This window comes from Pagrus major, chromosome 18 (genome assembly GCF_040436345.1).
Source record: "Pagrus major chromosome 18, Pma_NU_1.0".
NCBI lineage: Eukaryota > Metazoa > Chordata > Actinopteri > Spariformes > Sparidae > Pagrus > Pagrus major.
In genome coordinates this window covers 24779772-24804371 of record NC_133232.1, presented here as the reverse complement: position 1 = coordinate 24804371, position 24600 = coordinate 24779772, and the positions used below count along the sequence as shown (strand labels likewise).

The window sequence follows — 24600 nt, the reverse complement described above, 5'->3', positions numbered from 1 at the left end:
ATTCAGTGATTTTATGACCCTTCCTTCTTTCATAGGTTCCTTGAGTTGCTCCCAGGCCCTGGGCAGAGAGCTGGCTGACGCAGGTTGCACCCCGGCAACCTTTCACTCATCCAGAACAGCCCCAGTTCCAATGGCAGAGAGCCCGTTCACGTGGGGAGAGGTTTCATTTCCTCACTCTCACCATACCCCTTCCACTGCCCGGGCCAAGACAATGAAGCAGACACAAAGAAAAAGTTAAGATGAAGAAAAAAATGTTAGAATTGAAAATAAATGAGTAAATAAGAGCTAGAGTGTTGCTGGTGTGCTGTGCTTTTTGATTTCACAATGTTAACTTGCTGAAATGCAGAAGGGATGTCTGAGGGCGATGTCGGTGAAAAAAACAGAACTAGGATGATGCTGGTCTGTTTGTACAACCGTCAGGAAGGAAAACTGAGAAGATTCGTAAAGACACAGTCCACTGACCACAATGAATGTTGCTCAACCACTCTTTGCTGGCAAACGAGGATGCAAAGTTGCTTTATAGGTTTAAACTTTACCACAAAACTAAACAATCTGTGAGGTCTGCTCTACAATATGACATCAATCAATGAGCATCTTTTTTTGTTATTTTATTGAATTTTTTACACAAAGAGAACATACATTACATTTATTGCACCAGATAAAGCAAAAAGCAAAAGCTAAATCCTTGATAAAGCGGTCCCCGCCCAGGAACTTCTTTTGCAAGGACACCAATTCTTTTCCACACATTCACAGGCAACAGGTTTCCAAACACGCTCTTCATTTCACAGTCATGTAGATGAACATATACGAACATACAAGTCGAAAGCTTTTTAAAAAAAATACTCTGGATGGATGTCACTTTATCATTTCAGTTAAACTGTAAGAAAAAAGTCCTGTCATTTCTTAAAAAAAAAACCCATCTAAAGCTGCAATCACGGATGGATGTGCTGTCCTGTAAACAAAACTCCCACATCTGCTCATTCATCCAAAGTCAAACTGTAAAATGCCTTCAGTTAAGTGTATACAGAAGTTCACAGTGATCATTAAAGCTGCAAGTGGAGTCTAAGCTATGCCAATACACTGCAGATGCTGTGATAATAATGGCGATAACGTAGATAATGATCAGACATGTTGATGACATAAGGGTTAAAAGCTAACGGTAAGTGATGGCAATAAAAAAAAGACAAAGTATAAACAATTTAAATTTTTCAAAATATTTTGTAGAAAACAATGTAGAAAATGTACACTGATTTATTTTAATGTAAACATGGCGCGTCAGCTAAAATCACTGTAAACATTACAACAGACCTCATTCACACGACGGACGTTTTCCTCCAACGTCACACTCAGTTCTGGGATAATGTTATGCTGCTGACAAATTGTTGTAATATTTTCCAGCTTCACAATTGATCAGCAACATAAAAGATTGTGTATAGTGAAAATCTGGAGGCCCATTCGGCCACATTTCAAGGAAAAACAACATATTTGATAACTTGTTAGCTGATGTTAGCATTCGACAGCTTCCTAGCTAACATTATTGTTTGATTACATTGCGTTTGTTTCACCTCAAGGCTTAGACGTATGTCTCCAAGACGTGTGTTCATATTTCTGAATTAATTTTCACTTTTCCTAATCGTATCACATCAAAACAGTAACGTTAGCTAGAACATTCGCTGTTAGCTAATGGAAGCTAATTGGTTATCGAACCTGTTGTTTTACCTTGAAATATTGTCCGATGTCCCTCCGGATTAAACTATCCTTTGTCTTTACAGTTGCTCATGAATCAGGAAGCAGCACAATGATAACAATTTGTCAGATTGTCTACATTTATAGGATCCCAGAACACAACAGCACGACATTTGAGCTTCCCACCAAGAATGTGATGTCAGAGGAAAATGAACACCGTGTGAAAATGGTCTATGGAGTTAATCACTTGGAGGACATGTTTACCTTGCTAACATAGCTAAACGTTTAGGTCACTGACCCATACAGTAAGAACACATAAGCACATAAGGTGCGCTGCGTGAAAACCAGTGTTAGTTAATGCAGGATAATACTTCAAAAGGTCGATCTTAGTTTGATGTGCCATCACTCTGTGGAGCGGGGATGTGCTGGACAACAACCTGTTGAAGATATGGAGGTGGAAGAAGACATTAAAATGACTGATACACAGTGAATAATGTTAGTTAATTGGATGGTTTTAGACATGCTCACACATTCAATGACACTACAAAAACAATGATGGGGAAAAAGGTACCTTTTTCGAGCAAAGAATTTAACAGAAGGATCAAGAGAGTATCTTTTAACAGCAATATAGTTTTTCAGCCTTTCCATTTAGATTTATACATAGTCTATTTCTTTTCCTTTTCGGGGGATAGCTATGAAAAAAACATAACGAAGCTACATACAGCCAGAGAGGAAGACGTAAAAAAATGCTTGTGTATTGATTTCATTCAGTTGCATACATGTTAGAGTGAGATATTAGGATAACCAAGAGAATACAATAAGGAATAAATAAATAAATAAATAACAATATTCCCTGAATTCATTATCTTGCCAAATTTAGGTATCTATAGTTGGTCAGCATGCATCAAATTTTGCTTCACACTTGGTGTTATCCGTCTTATGTTGTTTGTCTGTGTCCCATTTTGTTATGGTTAAATAAAAGTCCAATATAAACATAACAATAAAAAAATGAGGATTTGGATTCAGTCATCGCTGTGTTCAGTTTTAAGAGAGAGTTTATACTTTCTATCAACTATAGCTGGGACTCAGAGGACAAATCTGGGAGGTTGATTTACAACATTTATGCACGTAAAACTGTAAAAAAAAATTGACACAGCTCTAGTGTAGAAGAAATGCTTTTTTTCCTTGTGAATTACTGGATAATACTGAGCAAAACTCTCTTTGTTGAATTAGACATAACCCAAAAAATATGCGCCTGGTGATGAAAGCCAAAAAAGCCTGGAACCACTGATCTGGAAGACTCTGAAAAGATCATACAGAAGATTTTTCTTCATGTCTTCCTTTCATGAATTTTGTTTTAGTCATTTGTGGTTTTCACTTATTTTTTGTACGTTTTTATTTGCTGTCTGCAACTTTTATGCTGGTCACAAATATTTCCCCTAAAAGGGTTAAAGGAACAGTTCACTGAAAAATGAACTAAACTAACTAAACTAAAAACATTTCTGTAGCTTCACAGCAAAAGAGCATTTCAACATTCTCCTCAAGCTTAAAAATGGTGCAAATAACGTCTTTTTTACATTATTTTTTATATCGCCTTCAGTTGTTTAGGAAAATGCTGCAATGCTGTTTGCTGTGAGACTCCAGAAATGTTTTGTGGGGGTGAGTAGCTACTGACTGACATTTTTTCCTTTTTGTGCCAACTATTCCTTTAAATTTGAATTATAAATGTTTAATCTCTGAGGGAGAGGCATGTTTTAGATGAAGTAACAATAGAAAACGTTTTACCTGAAAGCGCGTAGACTTGAGAGCTAAACGAGCGATGACACACAAGAAGATGAGAAGCACGGACACACACAGGGAGGAAATTAACAGTAGGCCTTCAACGCTGTAGAGCAGGTGCTAAAGGAAGAGACAGTGAGAGGGAAAGTTATTCATGCGCTGTGAAAATGTGCATGTCGTCCACTGAATCTTAAGAATACATGCTGCGACTCACCACTCTGTATATCCCCCATACTGTTTCCGAATAGTAAAACGCACTGTATTTGAGGTAGCTGAAAAAGGTGAGGCAGTATATCCTGAAGCCGACAGAGACTAAAATTCCTAGGAGGGAAACCACATACATGGCCAAACACACGGTCACCTGGGAAAGAGAAGTCCAGCAAGATCAGGCGAGTTATTGAGATGGAGAAAGAGATCAAGGGTCAAAATAGAAACATAAAATCACAATATACCAACCATCTTCTTGGATGGATGTATCTCAGTGTAGATAGACAGGTTTCCACAGACAAGAAACTTGAAAAACAACAACAACAACAAAAAATCAATGATTCTCACGTAACTTTCATGTTGCCAACATACAACCAATCGAGTACGATCAATCAAGTAATTTGCCATTTTCAGCATGTCACTGTTAACCAGTCAAATGTTATGTACCAGAATTCCCTGCCAGAAGGGGATGTAGATGCGAGCGGAAGTGGTCACGTTTTCACCGGCTAGATTAAACCCCATCAGGACCTCCGCACAGCCAAAGATCACTATGACAATCTGGGAAGGAGAAGAGGAAGGATGGATTCAAGCAGTGATTCCCAACCTTTTTCCTAAAAAAAGACCTTTTTTTCTATCATTGAGTCATCTGATGACCCCTGACTTGGTGACATATTTTAAGGATATTTATATCAGTGCATAACAACTGATAATCTGTACAATTATTCGTCATTTCCTTTAAAGATTGAATCAGGAATTAGTTTTCCTAACATCTTTTGAACTTCTGATACAATTCACTGACTGTATTATGTATTTTTTAAAGGTGCCATGTTATAGAAAGTCAGATTTCCTTGTCGTTTTTGATATAAAGCAGGTCTAGGTAGTAAAAAATACTGTGAAAGTATCAAAATTATAGATCCTCAGAGAAATGTACACATGAACTATTCAGAAGTTGTCCCTTTTATACATTTATAATCCACACTTTAAAAAAATTAACAATTTCATCTGGTTTTCGTCACAGAAATGAATAAAATGCTGAGATAAAGGCCCACTGTATATTACAAAAAAATAGTTTTCTTACAATCATTAAAATCAGGAAGGCCTCACAACCCTCTGTAGAACTTGGCTGACACCTAGTGGGTGGCCAGACTCCAGGGTTGGAAACAGTGGACAAAAGTACCATCACGTTTCTATTTCTATACACTTATTTACTACTCGTGACCCTCGATTGCAGTGTTACCCCAAGACATCTGGGCTCTTTTCGGACGAAGCGATGCAGAGGCTTGCTGGACATCAGCACCTTCTGGTCCACCTCCCTTCTGCCATCCTTTCCTGTTGTTCTCTCTCTAGTTGTTGACTCAGTGCCCTCCATTGCCAGTAGACTATATGCTGTGTTTGGTTGTGGCAGGAGACAACAAGAATTAATCAAACCAGATGTATATTCTCCCCTCGACAGCACAGATTGTATTTTGAAAGTCTTTTAAGCAGATTTAGAGACACAGAATAGTTGTTGTGTTGCAGAAAAACTTCAGACAGCTGCTGCAAGCAAGATTATAAAAGCAGTCTCAAAGAATACAGAGATATATTTACGAAAGCATGACGAGACCCACCTTGTTTAAGTTTCTGATGCAGAGAAGCAGTGTGAGTGATAACGGGAAGGGAATCTTGTGGGTGGACAGAGGAAGTGGGGAAATATGAGAGTGCAGCTTTTTTTTCATTAGGAGGAGGAGCTGAACACTTTTGTTTAGGGAAAAGGCTGAGGCTGCTGCCCAGTACAACAAAACTCAAATTCCACTGACTGATTCTCATCAGCACAAAGCACAACAATGTCAAATGTTCATATGAAAACAGCAGAACAGGGTGTCTATTGAAAAGAGATTGGTAAAAGTAAATAATTAAAAAAAATGAAATTTAAAATGTTTTATTTTGGATGTAAAAGGTGCTAAACTTGAGATTTTTAGATACTGTCTTCCTAGTATCTTGGTCTCTGTGAATTAACGACAATGACAGTAAATTATTATTAAAATGGACTTTTTCCTTGATTTAGGACACATTTTTGTCCCGTCTCTGGCTTAGTTTAAATGTTTTTGACTGCATATATATAATATTAGTTTAAAACGACAAATAACAAACTGAAATTATCAACAGACTAACAATATCAGTTTTGACATTGTGTCAAACACTTCTATGTATTGTGTTGCAGAGTGGAGTCTAAGCTATGCCAATACGCTGCAGATACTGTGATAATAATGGAGATAACGTAGATAATGATCAGACATGTTGATGACATGAGGGTTAAAAGCTAACGGTAAGTGACAGCAATTAAAAAAACAAAATATAAACAATAACATTTTTTCAAAATATTTTGTAGAAAACAATGTAGAAAATGTACACTGATTTATTTTAATGTAAACATGGCGCGTCAGCTAAAATCACTGTATATTATTGTTTGTACAATATGCGATCTGATTAGTTCATGTAACATTACAACAGACCTCATTCACACGGCGGACGTTTTCCTCCAACGTCACACTCAGTTCTGGGATAATGTTATGCTGCTGACAAATTGTTGTAATATTTTCCAGCTTCACAATTGATCAGCAACCGAAAAGATTATGGATAGTGAAAATCTGGAGGCCCATTCAGCCACATTTCAAAGAAAAACAACATATTTGATAACTTGTTATGTTACGTTACGTTTATAGGACCCCAGAACACAACAGCACGACATTTGAGCTTCCCACCAAGAATGTGATGTCAGAGGAAAATGTCCACCGTGTGAAAATGGCCTATGGAGTTAATCACTTGGAGGACATGTTTACCTTGCTAACATAGCTAAACGTTTAGGTCACTGACCCATACAGTAAAAAACACATAAGCCTTGCTAGAGAGATTAAAGGTTATGATATTCCCTTATTAGTGCACGTTAAATTCTGAGGTTGGGCCAAAGGGTTACTGCCTCTATCATACACATGTGGTATACTGTACACAGAAATATGACTTTCACAGGGAAGGTGCACTGCAGGAAAACCAGTGTTAGTTAATGCAGGATAATACTTCAAAAGGTCGATCTTAGTTTGATGTGCCGTCACTCTGTGGAGCGGGGATGTGCTGGACAATAACCTGTTGAAGATATGGAGGTGGAAGAAGACATTAAAATGACTGATACACAGTGAATAATGTTAGTTAACTTGATGGTTTTAGACATGCACATACATTCAATGGCACTACAAATGGATATAAAAACAATGATGGGGAAAAAGGTACCTTTTTCGAGCAAAGAATTTAACAAAAGGATCAAGAGAGTATCTTTAAACAGCAATATAGTTTTTCAGATTGATACATAGTCTATTTCTTTTCATTTTCGGGGGATAGCTATGAAAAAACATAACGAAACTACATACATCAAGGGAGGAAGACGTAAAAAAATGCTTGTGTATTGATTTCATTCAGTTGCATACATGTTAGAGTGAGATATTAGGATAACCAAGAGAATACAATAAGGAATAAATAAATAAATAAATAAATAAATAAATCACCTATTAAAACCAAATTTAGGTCTCAAAAGTTTGAAATCATTGTATCCATTTTTCTCAGCGTTGTGTGAACATGTCCATCTTTAAATTTAGAGAGAAAGTAACCTTTTCTATCATGTAAATATCCATCGTCACACCTATCCAGTTATCTATAGTTTGGTCAGCATGCATCACATTTTGCTACATACTTGGTGTTATCCTTCTTACGTTGTTTGTCTGTGTCTCATTGTGTTAATGCTACCTATCTTGGTTGTGATTTTTTTAAATCCCTTTGAGGCTTTTATGGTAAAATAAAGGTCAAATATAAACATTACAATAAAAAAAATTAGGATTTTGATTTAGTCATCGCTGTGTTCAGCCCTGAGATACCAAACTGATTCGAAAAGTTGTTATTTGCATCCCCGAAAAGCAGTCAAGCTCCTCAAGCTTAAAAATTGTGCAAATAACGTCTTTTTTACATTATTTTTTATATCGCCTTCAGTTGTTTAGGAAAATGCTGCAATGCTGTTTGCTGTGAGACTCCAGAAATGTTTTGTGGGGGTGAGTAGCTACTGACTGACATTTTTTCATTTTTGTGCCAACTATTCCTTTAAATTTGAATTATAAACGTTTAATCTCAGAGGGAGAGGCATGTTTTAGATGAAGTAACAATAGAAAACATTTTACCTGAAAGCGCGTAGACTTGAGAGCTAAACGAGCGATGACACACAAGAAGATGAGAAGCACGGACACACACAGGGAGGAAATTAACAGTAGGCCTTCAACACCGTGGTACAGGTTCTAAAGGAAGAGACAGTGAGAGGGAAAGTTATTCATGCGCTGTGAAAATGTGCATGTCGTCCACTGAATCTTAAAAAAAAATGCTGCTGCAACTCACCTCTCTGTATTTCCCCCATCCTTGCCCCGAATAGGATGACGACCTGTATCTGAGGTAGCTGAAAAAGGCGAGGCAGTATATCCTGTAGCCGACAGAGACTAAAATTCCTAGGAGGGAAACCACATACATGGCCAAACACACGGTCACCTGGGAGAGAGAAGTCCAGCAAGATCAGGTGAGTTATTGAGATGGAGAAAGAGATCAAGTGTCAAAATAGAAACATAAAATCACAATATACCAACCATCTTCTTGGATGGATGTATCTCAGTGTAGATAGACAGGTTTCCACAGACAAGAAACTTAAAAAACAACAACAACAAAAAATCAATGATTCACATAGCTTTCAAGTACGATCAATCAAGTAATTTGCCATTTTCAGCATTTTACTGTTAACCAGTCAAATGTTATGTACCAGAATTCCCTGCCAGAAGGGGATGTAGATGTGAGCGGAAGTGTTCACACTTTCACCGGCTAAACTAAACCCCATCAGGACCTCCGCACAGCCAAAGATCACTATGACAATCTGGGAAGGAGAAGAGGAAGGATGGATTCAAGCAGTGATTCCCAACCTTTTTCCTAAAAAAAGACCTTTTTCTCTATCATTGAGTCATTTGATGACCCCCTGACTTGGTGACATATATATTTTTTATTTTTAAGTATTCTTTTGGCCTTTATATGGCTTTATTGATAGAACAGCTGAAGATGTGACAGGAAACAGGATGAGAGAGAGGGGAGTGACACGCGGCACAGAGCCCTATGCCAGGACTTGAACCCGGGGCCACTACAGCAAGGACAAAGCCTCTGTACATGGGACGCCAGCTCTGTCAACTGAGCAAAACGGCACCCTGGGTGACATATTTTAAGGATATTTATATTATACTCAGTGCATAACAGCACCAGAACAGAACAACAACTGATAATATGTACAATTATTCGTCATTTCCTTTAAAGATTGAATCAGGAATTAGTTTTCCTAACATCTTTTGAACTTCTGATTCAATTCACTGTCTGTATTATGTATTTTTTAAAGGTGCCATGTTAAAGAAAGTCAGATTTCCTTGTCGTTTTTGATATAAAGCAGGTAGTAAAAAATACTGTGAAAGTATCAAAATGATAGATCCCCAGAGAAATGTACACATAAACTATTCAGAAGTTGTCCCTTTTAGACATTTATAATCCACACAACAATTTCATCTGGTTTTCGTCACAGAAATGAATAAAATGCTGAGATAAAAGCCCACTGTATATTACAAAAAAAAAAAAAGTTTTCTTACAATCCTTAAAATCAGGAAGGCCTCACAACCCTCTGTAGAACTTGGCTGACACCTAGTGGGTGGCCAGACTCCAGGGTTGGAAACAGTGGACAAAAGTACCATCACGTTTCTATTTCTATACACTTATTTACTACTCGTGACCCTGTATTGCAGTGTTACCCCAAGACATCTGGGCTCTTTTTGGACGAAGCGATGCAGAGGCTTGCTGGACATCAGCACCTTCTGGTCCACCTCCCTTCTGCCATCCTTTCCTGTTGTTCTCTCTCTAGTTGTTGACTCAGTGCCCTCCATTGCCAGTAGACTATATGCTGTGTTTGGTTGTGGGAGGAGACAACAAGAATTAATCAAACCAGATGTATATTCTCCCCTCGACAGCACAGATTGTATTTTGAAAGTCACGGAATAGTTGTTGTGTTGCAGAATAACTTCAGACGGCTGCTGCAAGCAAGATTATGAAAGCAGTCTCAAAGAATACAGAGATATATTTACAAAAACATGACGAGACCCACCTTGTTTTAGTTTCTGATGCAGAGAAGCAGTGTGAGTGATAACGGGAAGGGAATGTTGTGGGTGGACAGAGGAAGTGGGGAAATATGAGAGTGCAGCTTTTTTTTCATTAGGGGGAGGAGCTGAACACTTTTGTTTAGGGAACAGGCTGAGGCTGCTGCCCAGTACAACAAAGCTCAAATTCCACTGACTGATTCTCATCAGCACAAAGCACAACAATGTCAAATGTTCATGTGAAAACAGCAGAACAGGGTGTCTATTGAAAAGAAATAGGTAAAAGTAAGTTAAAATTTAAAAAAAAAAAAAAAGTTTTATTTTGGATGTAAAAGGTGCTACACTTGAGATTTTTAGATACTGTCTTCCTAGTATCTTGCTTTCTGTGAATTAACGATAATGACAGTAAATTATTATTAAAATGGACTTTTTCTTGATTTAGGACACATTTTTGTCCCGTCTCTGGCTTACTTTAAATGTTTTTGACTGCATATATATAATATTAGTTTAAAACGACAAAGACTTACAATATCAATTTTGACGTTGTGTCAAACACTTCTATGTATTGTGTTGCAGAGATGTCTACTGTAGTTAACATAACCAGCTAGCCCCTGCTAAAGTTTCTTAGCTAGCAGTGTAAACAAGACCAACACTCACCAGGTGCTCCGAGCTCCCTATCCAGACCACTAGCTGCACGGCAGGTGGCCACTTCTTTAATACTGCATCTTTAAATGGCATTGCTCCTGAACATATTTTTGATTTGCTGACCTGGTATGTACTGTTTTTATCTTTTTATACAGTTTTTATTCTATTAGATTTTTCTTATTCTATGTGCCTTCTCTGGTTTCATTTCTCCTTCTTAAACACTTTGTAACTTTGTTTAGAAAGGTGTTATATAAAGTTTATAATTATTATTATTTGCACCTTCAATGTCAAGAATCTTAATTTCAGTTTGAACAAGCAGGTCTGGACAGACGTAGGGACCACTACTCAGGATTGTTTTTATTATCTATTGATCTGATGATTATTTTCTGAATAAATCTGTTACAATGATCTTTTATTTAAAACGTTGGTGGTTACTCTGCGGTTAATAGACTATTTCTGCTCTCTTCAAACATAAGAAGTGCTCAAGGACCTGCAGGCATTATAATATTTTGAGGGTGGTCATTTATGCTTCATTTGACCAATTCAATTCAACACAAAATCTTTCCTTTTATAGTCTGTACTTTTTCTATTGCATTATAAAAACACACAATTGGAATAAGTCCTCTCTGAAAAGCAGTTTGTCGTGAATATTTATTTATTCATTCATTCATAATTCATTTGATGCAGTCATTATCGCTCATGATACTTATGAAATACGTCATCATCATTAGAAAACCATATAAATAGGGCTCTTCATCACCGTCACTCTACACATTTACAGTCAGTCATATAAACCCTGTCCTCTGTCTGATAAAGTAGGTGTTCCAGTCTCAGATGTGAGACTTCAATGAGAAACAAGTTTTCTGTATGTATGTAACAAAAAAACTTGTGAGCATGTAAGACTAGAGGTACTGAGTTTCAGGTATTAAAAAAATATTTCATATTTACATATATTAAAATACAACTGACTCAACATCACTGAAGATGGTGGACAATCAAAATACAAGTAGAATACACAGTAAACAACTAATCATTTATTCTCAGGTGTGTCCTTGTGGTATTGGTGTTTTCATGACACACTGTACCCCATAGGGCCTGTTGGTTCACGAACATGGAGTGTTTTCCACCTGCAACACAAGTTGATGTAAATCTTTGTGTAATGCTGAAGTCGTACCAGTCCAACAAGGCAAAACGAACTGTGCTGAAGTATTTACCGAACAATAGGATGAGTAGGACAGTAGATGGTGCTCCAGGAGATATGTTGCTCTTCGTCTGATCTCTCCTTCACTGTTGTACTGGATGGCTTCTAACAGTAGAAGTCCGCCTTGCTTCACAAATTCCTCGGCCACCTAAGGGGAGGAAATAACTCTGGTAAAAGCTTATTATTCTCTGGTATGGTTATCCTTACAGCAGCATCATTGTTTCACAGATTTACCTGTGGACCACTAACCACCAGCATGAACAGGACATCCATACTCAGGGTCACCATCTCTTGGTCGGCCATTTTCAGTGTGGCACAGAGCGCCGACAGCAGTCCAAGATGAGCCAGCTGGACACAGAACTCCTTTTTTTTGTGTGCAATATTTGCTAGAACCCTCAGGATCTAAGTATAACCAGAGGGACCAGACCAGTGAGATGAAGTGGGTGAGAAATTAAGGTCATTATCCCACAGATAAAGTAGCAGAAAAAACACATTGTTCATCATCTATTGCTACACTGACCATGGTGTTGATGCCTTGAGAGAAAGGCAGGAGCTGGATCAGTCCCGGGACCAAGTTGAGAGTCAGCAGAGCAGAGCACAGAGTGCTGGAGTGAGCTGTAGCAGCGAGATACAAAACGCAATAGAGCAAACTTCATTAATATGTTAATCCTTAGGTGTAGATTCTCATTTGAAGGACCAGTGTGTAGGATTTAGAGGGATCTATATAAAATCCATACTAATTGTTTCACTTGTGTATAATCATCTGAAACTAAGAACCGTTGTGTTTTTGATAACCTTCGAATGACCGTTTTCTTTCTACAGAAGGAGCAGGTCTTCTCCCACAGAGTTCACCATGCTTCTACATTAGCCCAGAAAGGACAAACCAAACACTGGCTCTAGAGAGGACCGGTTTTTGTTTTAACGTTACCTAAAGGCCACTGCAGGTTCTCCTACACTCTTGAACGAGGAAGGTTGAGTGGAAGGGTATTCAGTTGGTTGCAATCTGCCACCTCACTAATAGATACCAATAAATCCTACATACTGGTCCTTCAATAGTGCAGAAGGACAAAGCCGCCGCCAACTCACCCTTAAAAGATGATCACAACAGATTTTCCTTTGGAAAACTGAAGTTTTCATAAACAATTAAATTAACATATATCTGGTACTAGATATTTTTCAAGAAGAAATAAAAGGATCAAAGTAACCTCTTCACAAACTACACTGTTTTGGCAAAGCAGCTAGCTTTTCATGCCTAACTACTGACAAACATTACACTGAGATGGAAAACATGTTCTGCATCATGACAAAGCCATACAAGCAGGTAAATTACATTTAGCATTTGCATAAGGTGTATATTCAAACAAACAAGTTTTTGTTTTTGCTCAACAGGTTCCAAAAGACCTTTTGCTAAAAAAGAATCCAAACTATATTCACTTTGGTTGATCATCAAGTGTTCAATTTACTTTTGCATGCTTACAAGCTTAATAATGTCTGCTGGAGTCTGTCCCTGAGCTGAATAACATTCATAACAGTCGAACTACATTAAACAGAAATCCTAATTTACATAATTTAAAAACCAAAATCAGTGCAGAAGTATGTTTTCTAGCTTCAGCAGAAATCAGGTGTGACTGTTCAAACCTGTGAGGTTGTTGAGCACCCAGGCACTCTCTCTGGCCAAGGCCGGCTGGCTTTGCAGGTAGGCCTGAAGAAGTGTACACAAAGCGACCACGACACGGACGTCACCCACTTGAGTGCTCAGGTTTTCCCCTGGGCAGGAGGACAGGAGGTTTCCCACGCACCTCAGCAGAGGACAGATGAGCTAGAGAGGCAGAACAAGTCCAAAATCTCCATGTTAACACTATTAAAAGCTGAGAATGTTTTAAAAACTCTCCTCTACAACCTGTGGCATGCAAGAAACCCCCAAAAAACAAAGTTTTATAGCTTTAATTTGGTATTTATGTTATTTTCTGATAACATGGCTGGTGAATGTATTTTTGTATGCACCTTTTCTGTATCCGACTTTCAAATCTTTGAAGTGGAGGCTACCTTAAACGTACAAACAAAGACCAGTGTGTAACTGCTTTACTATGCAGTGATGGCATATTTTTGACAAAATAAATTAAGCTTGAATCGTACACTGTGATGGATTACCTGTCTCAAGTCTCTGTAAATTAATTTTCAACCCTTGCTGTTATGATCTGAAACCAATGAGGTCCTGGAAGGTAAGAAATCAATCTAAATACTTCAAGTATGCTTTGAAAAAGGACCAACACTAATCAAAAGTACTGGTGCATGTGACTTGTTAGAAAATGGAACAGAGTATACAAACATGATAAAATACTGTATTTGAATGAGTTATTTCCTACCAGCTCCATTCCTTCTTCTTTGTTTCCTTCAGCCACAGCAGCACCTAGTGACACCAACAGGGAACTGCACTTCAACAGGGCCCCATGAGCCAACAGCACTCTGTTATCCTCCATGCTTTAGAGTGAGATAAAGGCAGCAGAGAGACAGATCACTGTTATAGTGATGATTGTAAGTATTCTGTATAAATATAACAGATTGCTGACACTTGCTGATGATACCCTTCAGCTCTCACCTGCATGTGAGGTAGTGCAGACACCATGCGCACTCAATGGCAGGTGCCAGGCCAAACTTTGGGTCAGGAGTTAGGACTGATAACAAGTGTGAAGGTAAACTGGAGGCCAGGACCATCCTGCAGACACAAAGGAAGACTTTTATAGAACTGACAATAGTGAAATTATTTTATAATTTTCTGAGAGAACAGCACTGTAGAGAACAGAGAGATGAACTGGTGCATCATGAGAGTGCTTACGGGATTATTTTTGCTGCTGCATCTTTGGCCTGGAGAAGCTGAGAGAGTGTGAAGCCTACAGCTTCCACCACTGCAAGGTTATGTCTCTGGTTCTGCACACACACACAAACATCAAGAGAGACAAGTTAACAATACTACATTTTGCATTGCGGGGACCAGAAGCTTAATGATTCTTGTTAGTGTACCTCAATGCAGCTGGCCAGAGCTGGTATGATTCCCTGGGCCAGAAGTTTCTCTTTTACAACATCACTCTCTGGGCATAAATTACCCAGTGTGTAGAGACACAGCTCCTGTGGAAACATGAACATACACAAAAGGAAAGTCAAATATGCATAATTAGTAGAGCAGCAATAATTAACTGATTAGTTGTCAACTATTTAACTACCTGCCAACTATTTTGATAATCGATTAATCAGTTATGAATGAGTAAAAACAACTAATCGATTAATTGAGAACGTAAACAACAGACTAATCAACAGTGAAAAGAATTGTTAGTTGCAGCCCTAATAATTAGATGGTAATATAACATACACTGGTACAAGCGGATACTCACAGTGAACTTGGTGCTCTGGCCAGACAGGTAGGTGAGCAGGTAGGGGGTGGCAGGCAGACAGGCTGGTGCCACGTTGGCGTGGGGAGAGTGAGACAGCTCATGAAGACACCGAACAGCCTGCAGACGGCAGGAAGCATTAGAGCCAGTGAGGAGTCCAACCAGGAGATGCATGCTGTTCTCCTGCCTACAGGGATGACAGGTTTATACACAAACATGACACATGAGAAGCAGAGACACAAACAGCTACAACATCATTTAAATTAAAAGTTACCGTCATACTTGATGAAGGTGAGCTGTGTTGACGGGTCGCGGAGAGCTTTACTCAAGGCTTTAAGGTGGGCCTCCCTCTCCGGCCCGCTGTGTTGAAGTTTGTGGAGCAAACTGACCACGTCCTGGGGAAATGAGACGCAGACTGAGATGGCAAGCTTCACGTCACCTATCAAAACAATATCTATTACAACATCTGTCTCACCTGTTCCCCTGAGGTAGTGTCCATATTGACCTCTGGCTGGTCCTCATCTTCGTTCAGCAGGAGTCTCTTGCTCACAAGCTGTCTGTCTCTGCGGGCCTGTCTCAGTGCTGTAGCAGTTAACATAAATATCACGTCACTTTCTGCTTCATTCCTCTGAGAGTATAACGATCAGTATCGGCATCAGGAGTATCGGTCGGCCTCTAACCTACATTACTAATAATAACACCACCATTTGATTTATATTAAAAATAGATGAAAGTTACCAATTGTCACACCCCAAATGTTAAGCTCACATGGTCGATTACTCTGCACTGAATGAAGTCTGGCTGCTCTGAGGTTGATTGAAATCTCTATCTTGCCAAACAGGAGCCTCTTTGAGGGTTAATGTCCTGCTTACTGTGTTAGCCATCAAAGACAACAGGTAAAGATTCAGTCAGCTGGATGAAGATGTAGCTATCGATGTGACGTGTAGGTGTGATAACGCTACTTATAGACTAGGAGCTTTCACGGTTATCTTTGTTAAACAGCTAATGTGAGTTTAATAATTTAACATTCACACTCAGGTGACGTCAGTTTAAGCATCAGCTGGAGGAACAGACGTTAGCTGAACTTTTCATGGAGTCCATTTTGTTTTTCTTCTTTAACTTATTATTATTATTTAACTGTTGCAGCCTCTTTCCAACATAATCAATGTTAGCCAGCGGTTAAACTGCCAACCACCATTTTTAAATTACATTACATTGACATTAACGTAGCTGCAGTGTTTTATAGTAAATGATTATTACACACCAAGCTTCAATATGAACACATCATATTTCAGTGATAAAACTCACCTTTCTCGTGTTCTCGCTTCTTTAATTTGAGCTCCTCCAAGCTGCCGCCTAGTTGGCCAGCTTTGTGGCGAACTTTGTTTAACCTCCACATATCGTTGTTTTCTTAAATTCATTAATAATATTAATAATAATGGCTAAAACAGATAGTATTCAGCAGCTTCCTTCATGGGCGGAGACAGCAGCCTATGGATGAAGTTGAAATTCTTCTTCGGTGGTGTATGTTGTCCGACCTCATTCAGCCACAGTGGCGCCATCTAGTGGACAGAGGCAGACACTGCGCTCGCACCATTTCCTGCATTCCTTTCTTCAGTCTTTATTCCGTCTCTTTCCAATGTGATAACATCCCAAAACAGTAACATTCCCTCTTACCTTGAGTGCAATATCTGAATATCTAAATTGTTTCACTACTCCGATGTGCAAATTCTGCATTCTCAATGTGAAATGGTGTAAATACTCTCGTCAAAGTGCAGCAGTGTAAATATTTCTGGAGTTTTTTTGTTTCTTATTTGTATTGTTTCTACTCTTCTTTTACTTATTTATTACTACTGTTTTTAATTGATGCTCTTTATTTTTGCTGCTATAATACTGCAAATGTCCCCCATTGTGGGACTAATAAAGGATTATCTCTTATTTGGTCGCTGGGAAATAATGATTGAATCTTTCTAAACAAAACTTTCTTGTCTTTTAAAAGAACAAGGACAGAATAAAGCATGAAAAGCTTCACACCATCACAGGGTAGGCCTTAACTGACACTTTTTCTGTATGGGAAAGCGGGTCTTTTGCTGTTAGGGTGTCAACAGGTGTCAGTTTTGATATCAGTGTCTGTAGATATGAGACCGACGCTTGACTCACACCAGTGTGAATAGCTATACTGCACACAAACACACTGGCATGACTCAGGCCCTTCTCTGTGCACAATAACAGACTTAAAAGACAGAGTATTTTAAAAAACTATGAAGTTAATTTGTATTGAAAGCACACTGTACAATGAATACATGAAGGCTTTATCAAACATTTAAAACTTTTGTTTAAAAAACATGCTTTTCACAAACATCAGAATTGAACCCAATACCAAAATAGGCTGTTCAAACCATTTCCCAGCTATTCTTCAATAAATATAAAACTAGTCAAAATATGATGTGATGTAAGGCCTATTCTGGTTTCTCCACAAGAGCCGAGTTAGTAGGTGTGCAGGAAGAAATCCTTAGACAGAAAGACAATGTGTTTAAAGGGCAGCTCCACCAATTTTACACATTGAAGTGTGTTTACAGGTCTTACCACCGCATATGTAAATAAAGTAGTGTAAAACCTTTTGTGGCTCCAGAGGAAGCTCCATGTACTCTGATAAATTTGATGTTTATTTAAAGTTGCACTGTGGGTACTGGAGGCACGGTGCTTTGAAAAAGGAAGAAGAATGCATGGAATAAAAAAGGCTTCATACTACTTTTTTCACGTATGCAGCGTTACCCTTTAAGAGGGACATCTTTCAGTTCAATCAGTGACTGAATTTTATTTTGAAAAAAAAAGGTAAAAATCCCCTTAACATAGACATGCCATTAAAATAGTAATATCCCATAAATCAGAACAAAAACAACATCTGTGACACAGTACGTCACACTCTGTCGATAAACATAAAACACATGAACATGATTATAAGAAGTACCAAAATAAAAAAGTAATTTTCTCTTTACAATTGTACGTGATCATTCTAAACATTAAAACCTCACAATAAATCGGATGGAAAATATGTGTTGCCTTCATCCTTCTGTTCTGCAGCGACGAAGAGTGCAACACCTTCATGACTCGGTGCTCTCGGAGGATTTCTTTTTCTGTGAAGGATTACAGAAAAGTTAGTGAATTTCAAGACAGATCTGAGCAGCTGAGGAAGCACTAAACCTCGTTAACATGTAGTTCTGATTTGACAACTGTGGCATAAATCTGTGACCTATTGAACTTGTGAAGAGAACGGTGATGTGACACCTTTTTGTGGGTGCCATTTGATGGGGTGTGGAGGGTTTCCGTTGCTGCAGCGTCTTGCACAGAAGCTGCAGGTGTTTCTGGGACTTCAGCGGATTTCAATTTGCTTTTCTCTGCGAGAGTAAGAAAGGAAGAAGTGAATACAAGCTCACATAAAAAACAAAAAAAACAGGAAAACTGCATTTTCTCATGCTTGGTGTGACTTTTTGACTCACTTTTCTTCTTCTCTGTCTGTGGTGTCTCAGGATCGGGTGGAGGTAGTGGCTCTGAGTCAGCTGCATTAGTTATTGACGATGAGTCCTTTTTCTTTTTCTTCTTCCCTTCAGTAATCTGCTCTGCGGTTTCCTCTCTGTCACTGCTCTCTGATTTCTTTGTTGTTGCATTTTCTTCAACTATCTGCTCTGACAACTCCTCATTATGCTCGGCTTTGTCCTTTTTTCTCTTTTTCTTTTCTTTGACTATCTGCTCCAAATTCTCTTCACTATCACTTTTCTCCTTCTTCTTCTTTGTTTTCTTTTCTTCAGCAATCGGCTCAGTGATTTCTTGGACTTTGTCAGCTACCTGCTCTGAATTTTCCTCACTGACAGCTGTCTCTTTCTTCTTCTTCTTCTTCACTGTCTTTTCTTCAGGTATCTGCTCCGAATTTTCATCAGTTTTCTCCTTTTTCTTCTTCTTTGTTTTCTTTTCTTGAACTATCACTTCTGTATTTTCTTCTACTTTTTCAGCTCTCGGCTCTGAATCTTCTTTGTCATCTTCAACTTTTTGTTCTGATTGTTCCCCACTATCTGTTTTCTCCGCTTTCTTCTTCTTCACTTTCTTTTCTTCAGCTGTCTGCTCTGAATTTTCCTCACACTCAGTTTTCTCCTTTTTCTTCTTCGTTTTCTTTTTTTCAACGATTGCTTCTGTATTTTCTTCTACTTTTTCAGCTATCTGCTTCAAATTTTCTTTGTCATCTTCAACTTTAAGTTCTGATTTTTTCTCATTTTTCTTCTTCTTGGCTTTCTTCTCTTGCACTATTGGCTCCGCATTTTCCTCATGATTCCAGTTTTTGTTCTTCTCTACAATTTCTTCTTCAGTCTCTCCCTTTGTTACTTTTGTCTTTTTCTTCTCCCCTGCAAGTTTATCACCCACCTCTAGCTCTGTGGCTTTGTTCTTCTTTTTCTTTTCCTCTTTACTGTCTTTGTCTTTTCCATCTTCACCAGCCTCATTTGTCATCTCTTCCATCTTGTCTTCTGTCTTCTCCTTTTTTTTCTTCTTCTTCTTGGGCTCAGACGCTGTCTCATCAGTTTTTTCTTCACTGGGCGTCACAGCTTTCCTCTTCTCTTTCTTTGGAGACTGTTTTGACGGGGAAGGAGTGGATGCCGCTGCTCTGTCCTCTACAGCGTTGATGATTTGCTCTTGGCTCGGGTCAGCAGAGGAGGTCACAGGTGCAGTCTTTTTGGGCCTGCTCTTCTTGGGTTTAATACTATTTGCTGGTGTTTTCTCCTCCAACTTTTCATTAGTTTCAACAGTATTCTGTTGGACCGGAGTATCCGTTTTTGCGGGAGGCTTAGCCCGGGGTTTCCTAACTCTCGTTTTCTTGGGCTGTGGTGAAGAGTAGTCCAGAGCATTGATGGTGTCCATCTTGGCTACATCAGCCTCTGTGGACAGAGTAAACACGGTAAAGACATTGAACAAACATGGCTCCGTGGCACAAATGCTTAAGTGAGAAAAACATCAATGGCAAACACACAGCTCCTGTTTGTATGAAATCACTGTTTTCCAGGGTGAGGTGGTTCGTGGGTGGTGCTGTCCTGTCTGGTGGCTGTCTTTCTCCCTTTAGGTGAAGGGACCCAGCTCTCCCTGTCTTTTCATCTCCCAACATGTCCTGCATTTTCCAATCCTCACAACTTTCTCCAACCTTCATTGGAAAACTTGTGAGAACTTCCCCAAAACACTAATTTTCCTTCTTACCTGGAGTCCTAAACCTGAATATCTAAATTGTTTCAGTGTGTGCCCTTGGGAATTGGCGCTGGGAAATAATGACATGGTTACTCAAAACTATCCAGAGGCCAAATTACAAACGGTTTCTCTGTTAAACTTGGAAAACAGCTGTATTTTTGTAGAATATCTCACAATAAAACCCTGTGAGCTACAGCCGATAAATCAGAGCGACGAGAAAATATAGTTTGTTGTATTTTTCATTTACATTTTCTTCATCATTTTCATACTTGCACATAAATGATGCAGTCAGTGACTCCCAGGTTTAAAACACACAGTTACCTGTCATCTGCAGACAAAGTTTCTTCCATTTCTCCACATCCAAACTGCTGTCAGAGTCTGAATCATCTCCTCCAGCAGACACAACCTCGGCTTTCGTTTGGGTTTTTGATTTCTTCGGCTTGATAACTTTTTCTGCAGATTTTCCTTCAGTCTTTTTCCTTTTCACTGCCACAGTCTAAGAAAAACAAAAAGAAGAATCTACCTAGTAACCAGGACCAGTTGTTAAACCAGTGGCTCAATGGTTGCATCAAAAAATTTAAAACTTACCTTCTTTTTTTGCGTTGCTGCTTTTTTTGCAGGTTTCTCCTTCTTTTTGTTTGGCGTGGCTGGACATAAAAAAGGGCATGTTAAACATGTATTCAAGTGCACAACTAGACTCATTTCTTTCTTCTTCTGTGGTAAATCTCGGTCAGACGTACCAACAGGAGATGCTGTTGCCGCAGCAGCTGGACCTTCCTGCTTGGAGGTGCTGCTGCTTTTCTTCTTGGGGGTTTTGACCTGAGAAGAGGTGGCATCAGCTTTAGTCTCATAAATGTATATAAAGATTATTAGTCGTTTTAAAGACAACAAAGACAGACTAAAGCATAAAAAGGCCATCACGATCATGGCACGAACCTTAACTCACAATGTTTATCTATGGTCAGGTGAGTCTTTGCTAGATTTGAGTATGTTTGCTGCTGGAATTGATTTCTGTTGTGTTACTGGCATCAGTTTTGATATTGATGTCTACAGGTGTGAAAACAACCAGATGGACCTAAATGTCTCCTTGTCCGATGTTTTTAATGTTTTTAGAACCGCAGAAGCTGAAAATATTGATTAAAGGTGAGTTTTATTTATTTTAACATAAAAAACATCAGCATTGTCATCATGTATGTTGTGTATTTTCCATGTCACCTGTGGCAGTAGACTCTGACTCAGCTCCACGCCGTCTGAGATGTTGTTGGAGGTGGTTGGGGGTTGGATTTTTTTAGCTGATGCAGGATATAGTCCAGTTGGTATAAGATGGAAAGAGAAAAAGAAAACTTATGCATATCTGCCTTTTCAAATGTATAAAAATCCTACAACAAGAGCTCTGCACAGAATGTACTGTACATGTTAGGAAGCTTTTAGGTGGAAGGACAAGCCCAAGTACTCCGGTCTGGAGACTGCATCGAGTTAATCTGGCTCCAGACCTCTGATTAGCCACCCACATCTCCAATTGTGGAGGCTTTAAAAATGAAAAGACAACTCAATGTAATTATCAGGCCTTGCTCCAGGAGTTTATCCATTCCACTCTGTGTATTTGAAGCTGTGAGACAGAAGCAGTCATACCCTTTTTTGGAGTCTTTCTTGGTTCTTTAGAATTTGACTTCTTGGTCGAGCCTGGCTGCCTTTTCCTTTTTGAGTTACTGACAGGAGGAGAGACAATACTTAGCACACATGTATGCAAGGGTATGAGACTTCATGATATGGTAACCATCTCAGAAAAAAAATAAAGTTTCACGGTATCTGTTATTACACAATTAATGAAGTATTAACAGTTACATTGACCCTTAACGTAAAGAAAACAAGTTTTTTTTGGTTGAACAAACAACATGAAACTTGCGCCAAAAATCTAAGTATGTACCTTGAAACTCTAATGTCATCACTACCAACAAAGTTGAATCAAGGTGTTTTTATTCATGCCATGAGCTGAGAAACCACACTCACTTCAACCAGGAACCGTAGATGTCCAGTAACGATGCAGATATTTTTGTCTCCTCCTGCAGAAATCCAAACATCAAACCACACAATGATTAGGCAGTTGATTAGACGTAATATATAATACATCATATTACACAGTCTTGATGTTGATAGTCTCACTAGCACAAGAGCACTTGTTTGCGTTCCCACATGAGTCAGTCTCTTTTTAGAGCAGATATTTTGACTGGTCATAGCAACAAAAACATACATGAAAGTAATCACACTCATGTCTCCAAGAATTGATTGTAATGCATTGAGGCAATTAATAATGATATTACACACGCTTGTCTTTGACAATCAAAGCTGTGGAAGTGTTTAATAATCTAAGCCTACTGACAACTCAGTGTATCGCAACACAATCGTTTTAGCTGTATTTTGATACGAGACACTATTATTTAATCACCTTTCTTTTTCTTTTTTTGTTTACTTTTTTAACCGCTGCAAAAGTAGACAGGCTGTGTGTGTACGCATCTCATAAGAACTTTGTTGATTTACACTGAACATTTGTTCAAATGCAGCTGAACAGTGAGTCCTGACTGGCTGATAATAACAGCTCCTGATGGCACTTAGAGATGCAACAGTGAATCAATTGTTTGTCAACTGTTAAATTAATCGGCTATTTTGATCGTCACTTAATCAGTTTGAGTGAAATCTCCGATTCTAGCTTCTTATAAGTCAATACTTTCTGATTTCTTTACTCCTCTTTGACAGTAAACTGAATATCTTTGGGTTGGGGACAAAACAAGACATTTGGGGACGTCATCTAGGGATTTAGGAAACACTAAACACCAAACACCTAATCGATTTATCAAGAAAATATTAAAAAGTAAAATAATAATTGTTACTTGCAGCCCCAACGAAAATATATAATAGAAATAAACAGGACCAGTGGTTTGAAAACTATTTGTGGGAGTCACCAGTGAGAGTGCAGGTGAACACACCAATTACTGTAAACATTCATTCATTTTAAGTCATAACTTCTGTGTGATGATAGCTGGAAGGTAGAGGAGAGTTTTGTACGGGCCTACTTTACAGTAGGTGATAGTTAACAGTAAGAGGAAACTAGTAATGCTCAGAATAAGTAAGCAAAACACTCTGCAGGTTGGTGATGATCTTTCCAAACTGTGACACTGCTGTGCAGCACTTGAAACACTGTTGCTCGTCTGTTTCTGTATAGTACAGTAATATTCACGTGTGTGTAAGTGTGTGTGTGTGTAAGTACAGTGTTGACCTGTGGGCTGTGCCTCTGGAGCTCATCTGCAGCTGAGTGGAAACCATGCTCCTTCAAATGGCGGTAGATCAGCTGGGTCAGCTCGTGTTTTGATGCGTTCACGGACATACTCGACACACGGAGAACACGACAGATAAACAAAAGACAGGAACGACTAAAAGCAGTTTCATATTAGAAGTAGCCACATACTGTACACAGCCACCACCAATCCGCTAAAACACGCATGGGAGCATGCGGAACTTTCAACTCAGGAAGTAGTTCCGTTTACCGCTGCAATGCATCATGGGAGCTGTAGTGCTTCAGCGGAAAAGCGCGAGAAGGAGGGAGAAGTACTCAGATCTTTTGCTCGAGTAGAAGTAGTAATACCACAGTGTACAAATACTCTGCTACAAGTAAAAGTCCTGCATTAACTCCATTATTATTATTATTATTATTATTATTATTATTATTATTATTATATATTTGTAGTCTATTAATGATCTAAATCTGCAGTATTCAAGTAACCAGAAACTAGTACTAGAGTACTAGTACCTTAATATATTTACCACTACTGGGTCCATGCAAAATATTCATCATTTTTTAAAAAAGCCTCCACAGTGACATAAAAAGTTCTCTATTCAGCTGTCTGTCTGGTCTACTCAGCCACAGTGTGCCGTATCACCTATATTTGCTTTTTTTAAGCTGAATATCACAAATTACTGTGTACTTTCTCTTCTATCTGCCCATAACTTTCCGCGATTCTGGTCAATTTAAGCTCAGTTTCAGCAGGTTGCATGTCCTGTCTCAGGGAGGGTCACTCTCATAAGGCAGTCAAGGCCTGTATGATTTGGATCAATCTAGTCTTATGGGTAATTTTACCCAAGGGCAATCTGATTTTACTGTAAGAGTCCATATTAGTGGTCTGATCTGTATTTCTGGCAGGCTTCCTGAAACAGCTGCCTCAAGGTTGCTTCTGCAGGACTTTCTGCAGAGGCTTTTATGGTTTCTGTTTTTTTATATCACTGAAAGAAA

General features: G+C 38.8%; 4 protein-coding genes across 6 annotated transcripts; all 4 read right to left on the bottom strand.

Annotated features, from left to right (window-relative positions):
* Window positions 1–593: 593 nt before the first annotated feature.
* Window positions 594–5551, bottom strand: LOC141013389 (uncharacterized). Of its 2 annotated transcripts, XM_073487096.1 has the most exons (7): window positions 5280–5551; window positions 4910–5058; window positions 4120–4230; window positions 3922–3978; window positions 3680–3826; window positions 3472–3585; window positions 594–2123 (listed from the first exon to the last, which is right to left on the bottom strand). In XM_073487096.1, the coding sequence occupies exons 1-7, from the start codon at window positions 5476–5478 to the stop codon at window positions 2073–2075; spliced, it is 828 nt and encodes a 275-aa protein (XP_073343197.1). In that variant the 5' UTR covers window positions 5479–5551; the 3' UTR covers window positions 594–2072. The 2 variants fall into 2 exon arrangements, with proteins under 2 accessions (XP_073343197.1, XP_073343198.1); XM_073487097.1 differs by lacking the exon at window positions 5280–5551 and having other exon boundaries at window positions 1981–2123; window positions 4910–5135.
* A 1111-nt stretch (window positions 5552–6662) lies between these two features.
* On the bottom strand, window positions 6663–9920 carry LOC141013390 (membrane-spanning 4-domains subfamily A member 4A-like). Of its 2 annotated transcripts, XM_073487099.1 has the most exons (7): window positions 9866–9920; window positions 9516–9664; window positions 8495–8605; window positions 8325–8381; window positions 8083–8229; window positions 7872–7985; window positions 6663–6792 (listed from the first exon to the last, which is right to left on the bottom strand). In XM_073487099.1, the coding sequence occupies exons 2-7, from the start codon at window positions 9645–9647 to the stop codon at window positions 6742–6744; spliced, it is 612 nt and encodes a 203-aa protein (XP_073343200.1). In that variant the 5' UTR covers window positions 9648–9664; window positions 9866–9920; the 3' UTR covers window positions 6663–6741. The 2 variants fall into 2 exon arrangements, with proteins under 2 accessions (XP_073343200.1, XP_073343201.1); XM_073487100.1 differs by lacking the exons at window positions 9516–9664; window positions 9866–9920 and adding an exon at window positions 9357–9507.
* A 1219-nt stretch (window positions 9921–11139) lies between these two features.
* Window positions 11140–16553, bottom strand: tmco6 (transmembrane and coiled-coil domains 6). Its single transcript, XM_073487006.1, has 13 exons — window positions 16398–16553; window positions 15565–15671; window positions 15372–15484; window positions 15093–15276; window positions 14725–14829; window positions 14540–14631; window positions 14303–14419; window positions 14070–14184; window positions 13342–13522; window positions 12224–12318; window positions 11938–12105; window positions 11717–11851; window positions 11140–11629 (listed from the first exon to the last, which is right to left on the bottom strand). Exons 1-13 carry the CDS (start codon window positions 16486–16488, stop codon window positions 11606–11608), a joined length of 1527 nt encoding a protein of 508 aa, XP_073343107.1. The 5' UTR covers window positions 16489–16553; the 3' UTR covers window positions 11140–11605.
* A 783-nt stretch (window positions 16554–17336) lies between these two features.
* On the bottom strand, window positions 17337–23811 carry LOC141013760 (uncharacterized). The gene is made up of 10 exons (XM_073487613.1): window positions 23590–23811; window positions 22326–22378; window positions 21948–22024; window positions 21531–21607; window positions 21056–21134; window positions 20904–20962; window positions 20637–20811; window positions 18590–20014; window positions 18378–18487; window positions 17337–18226 (listed from the first exon to the last, which is right to left on the bottom strand). Exons 1-10 carry the CDS (start codon window positions 23695–23697, stop codon window positions 18194–18196), a joined length of 2196 nt encoding a protein of 731 aa, XP_073343714.1. The 5' UTR covers window positions 23698–23811; the 3' UTR covers window positions 17337–18193.
* Between the last annotated feature and the right edge of the window lie 789 nt (window positions 23812–24600).

What these genes read in the sequence shown, in the direction of transcription:
- LOC141013389 (XM_073487096.1), bottom strand. Translation starts at nt 5,478, where the DNA reads ATGAGAATCAGTCAGTGGAATTTGAGTTTTGTTGTACTGGGCAGCAGC. An exon ending in GCATCAGAAACTTAAACAAG is followed by an intron (nt 5,059 to 5,279) that starts GTGGGTCTCGTC and finishes AACCAAACACAG; the next exon opens with CATATAGTCTACTGGCAATG. An exon ending in AAGAGCCCAGATGTCTTGGG is followed by an intron (nt 4,231 to 4,909) that starts GTAACACTGCAA and finishes TCTCCTTCCCAG; the next exon opens with ATTGTCATAGTGATCTTTGG.
- LOC141013390 (XM_073487099.1), bottom strand. Translation starts at nt 9,647, where the DNA reads ATGGAGGGCACTGAGTCAACAACTAGAGAGAGAACAACAGGAAAGGAT. An exon ending in AAGAGCCCAGATGTCTTGGG is followed by an intron (nt 8,606 to 9,515) that starts GTAACACTGCAA and finishes TCTCCTTCCCAG; the next exon opens with ATTGTCATAGTGATCTTTGG. An exon ending in TCAAGTCTACGCGCTTTCAG is followed by an intron (nt 6,793 to 7,871) that starts GTAAAATGTTTT and finishes TATCTTCAACAG; the next exon opens with GTTATTGTCCAGCACATCCC.
- tmco6 (XM_073487006.1), bottom strand. Translation starts at nt 16,488, where the DNA reads ATGTGGAGGTTAAACAAAGTTCGCCACAAAGCTGGCCAACTAGGCGGC. An exon ending in CTGCACTACCTCACATGCAG is followed by an intron (nt 14,185 to 14,302) that starts GTGAGAGCTGAA and finishes CTCACTCTAAAG; the next exon opens with CATGGAGGATAACAGAGTGC. An exon ending in CTCAAGGCATCAACACCATG is followed by an intron (nt 12,106 to 12,223) that starts GTCAGTGTAGCA and finishes GGTTATACTTAG; the next exon opens with ATCCTGAGGGTTCTAGCAAA.
- LOC141013760 (XM_073487613.1), bottom strand. Translation starts at nt 23,697, where the DNA reads ATGTCCGTGAACGCATCAAAACACGAGCTGACCCAGCTGATCTACCGC. An exon ending in TCCAGAGGCACAGCCCACAG is followed by an intron (nt 22,379 to 23,589) that starts GTCAACACTGTA and finishes GGATTTCTGCAG; the next exon opens with GAGGAGACAAAAATATCTGC. An exon ending in CAAATGGCACCCACAAAAAG is followed by an intron (nt 18,227 to 18,377) that starts GTGTCACATCAC and finishes AATCCTTCACAG; the next exon opens with AAAAAGAAATCCTCCGAGAG.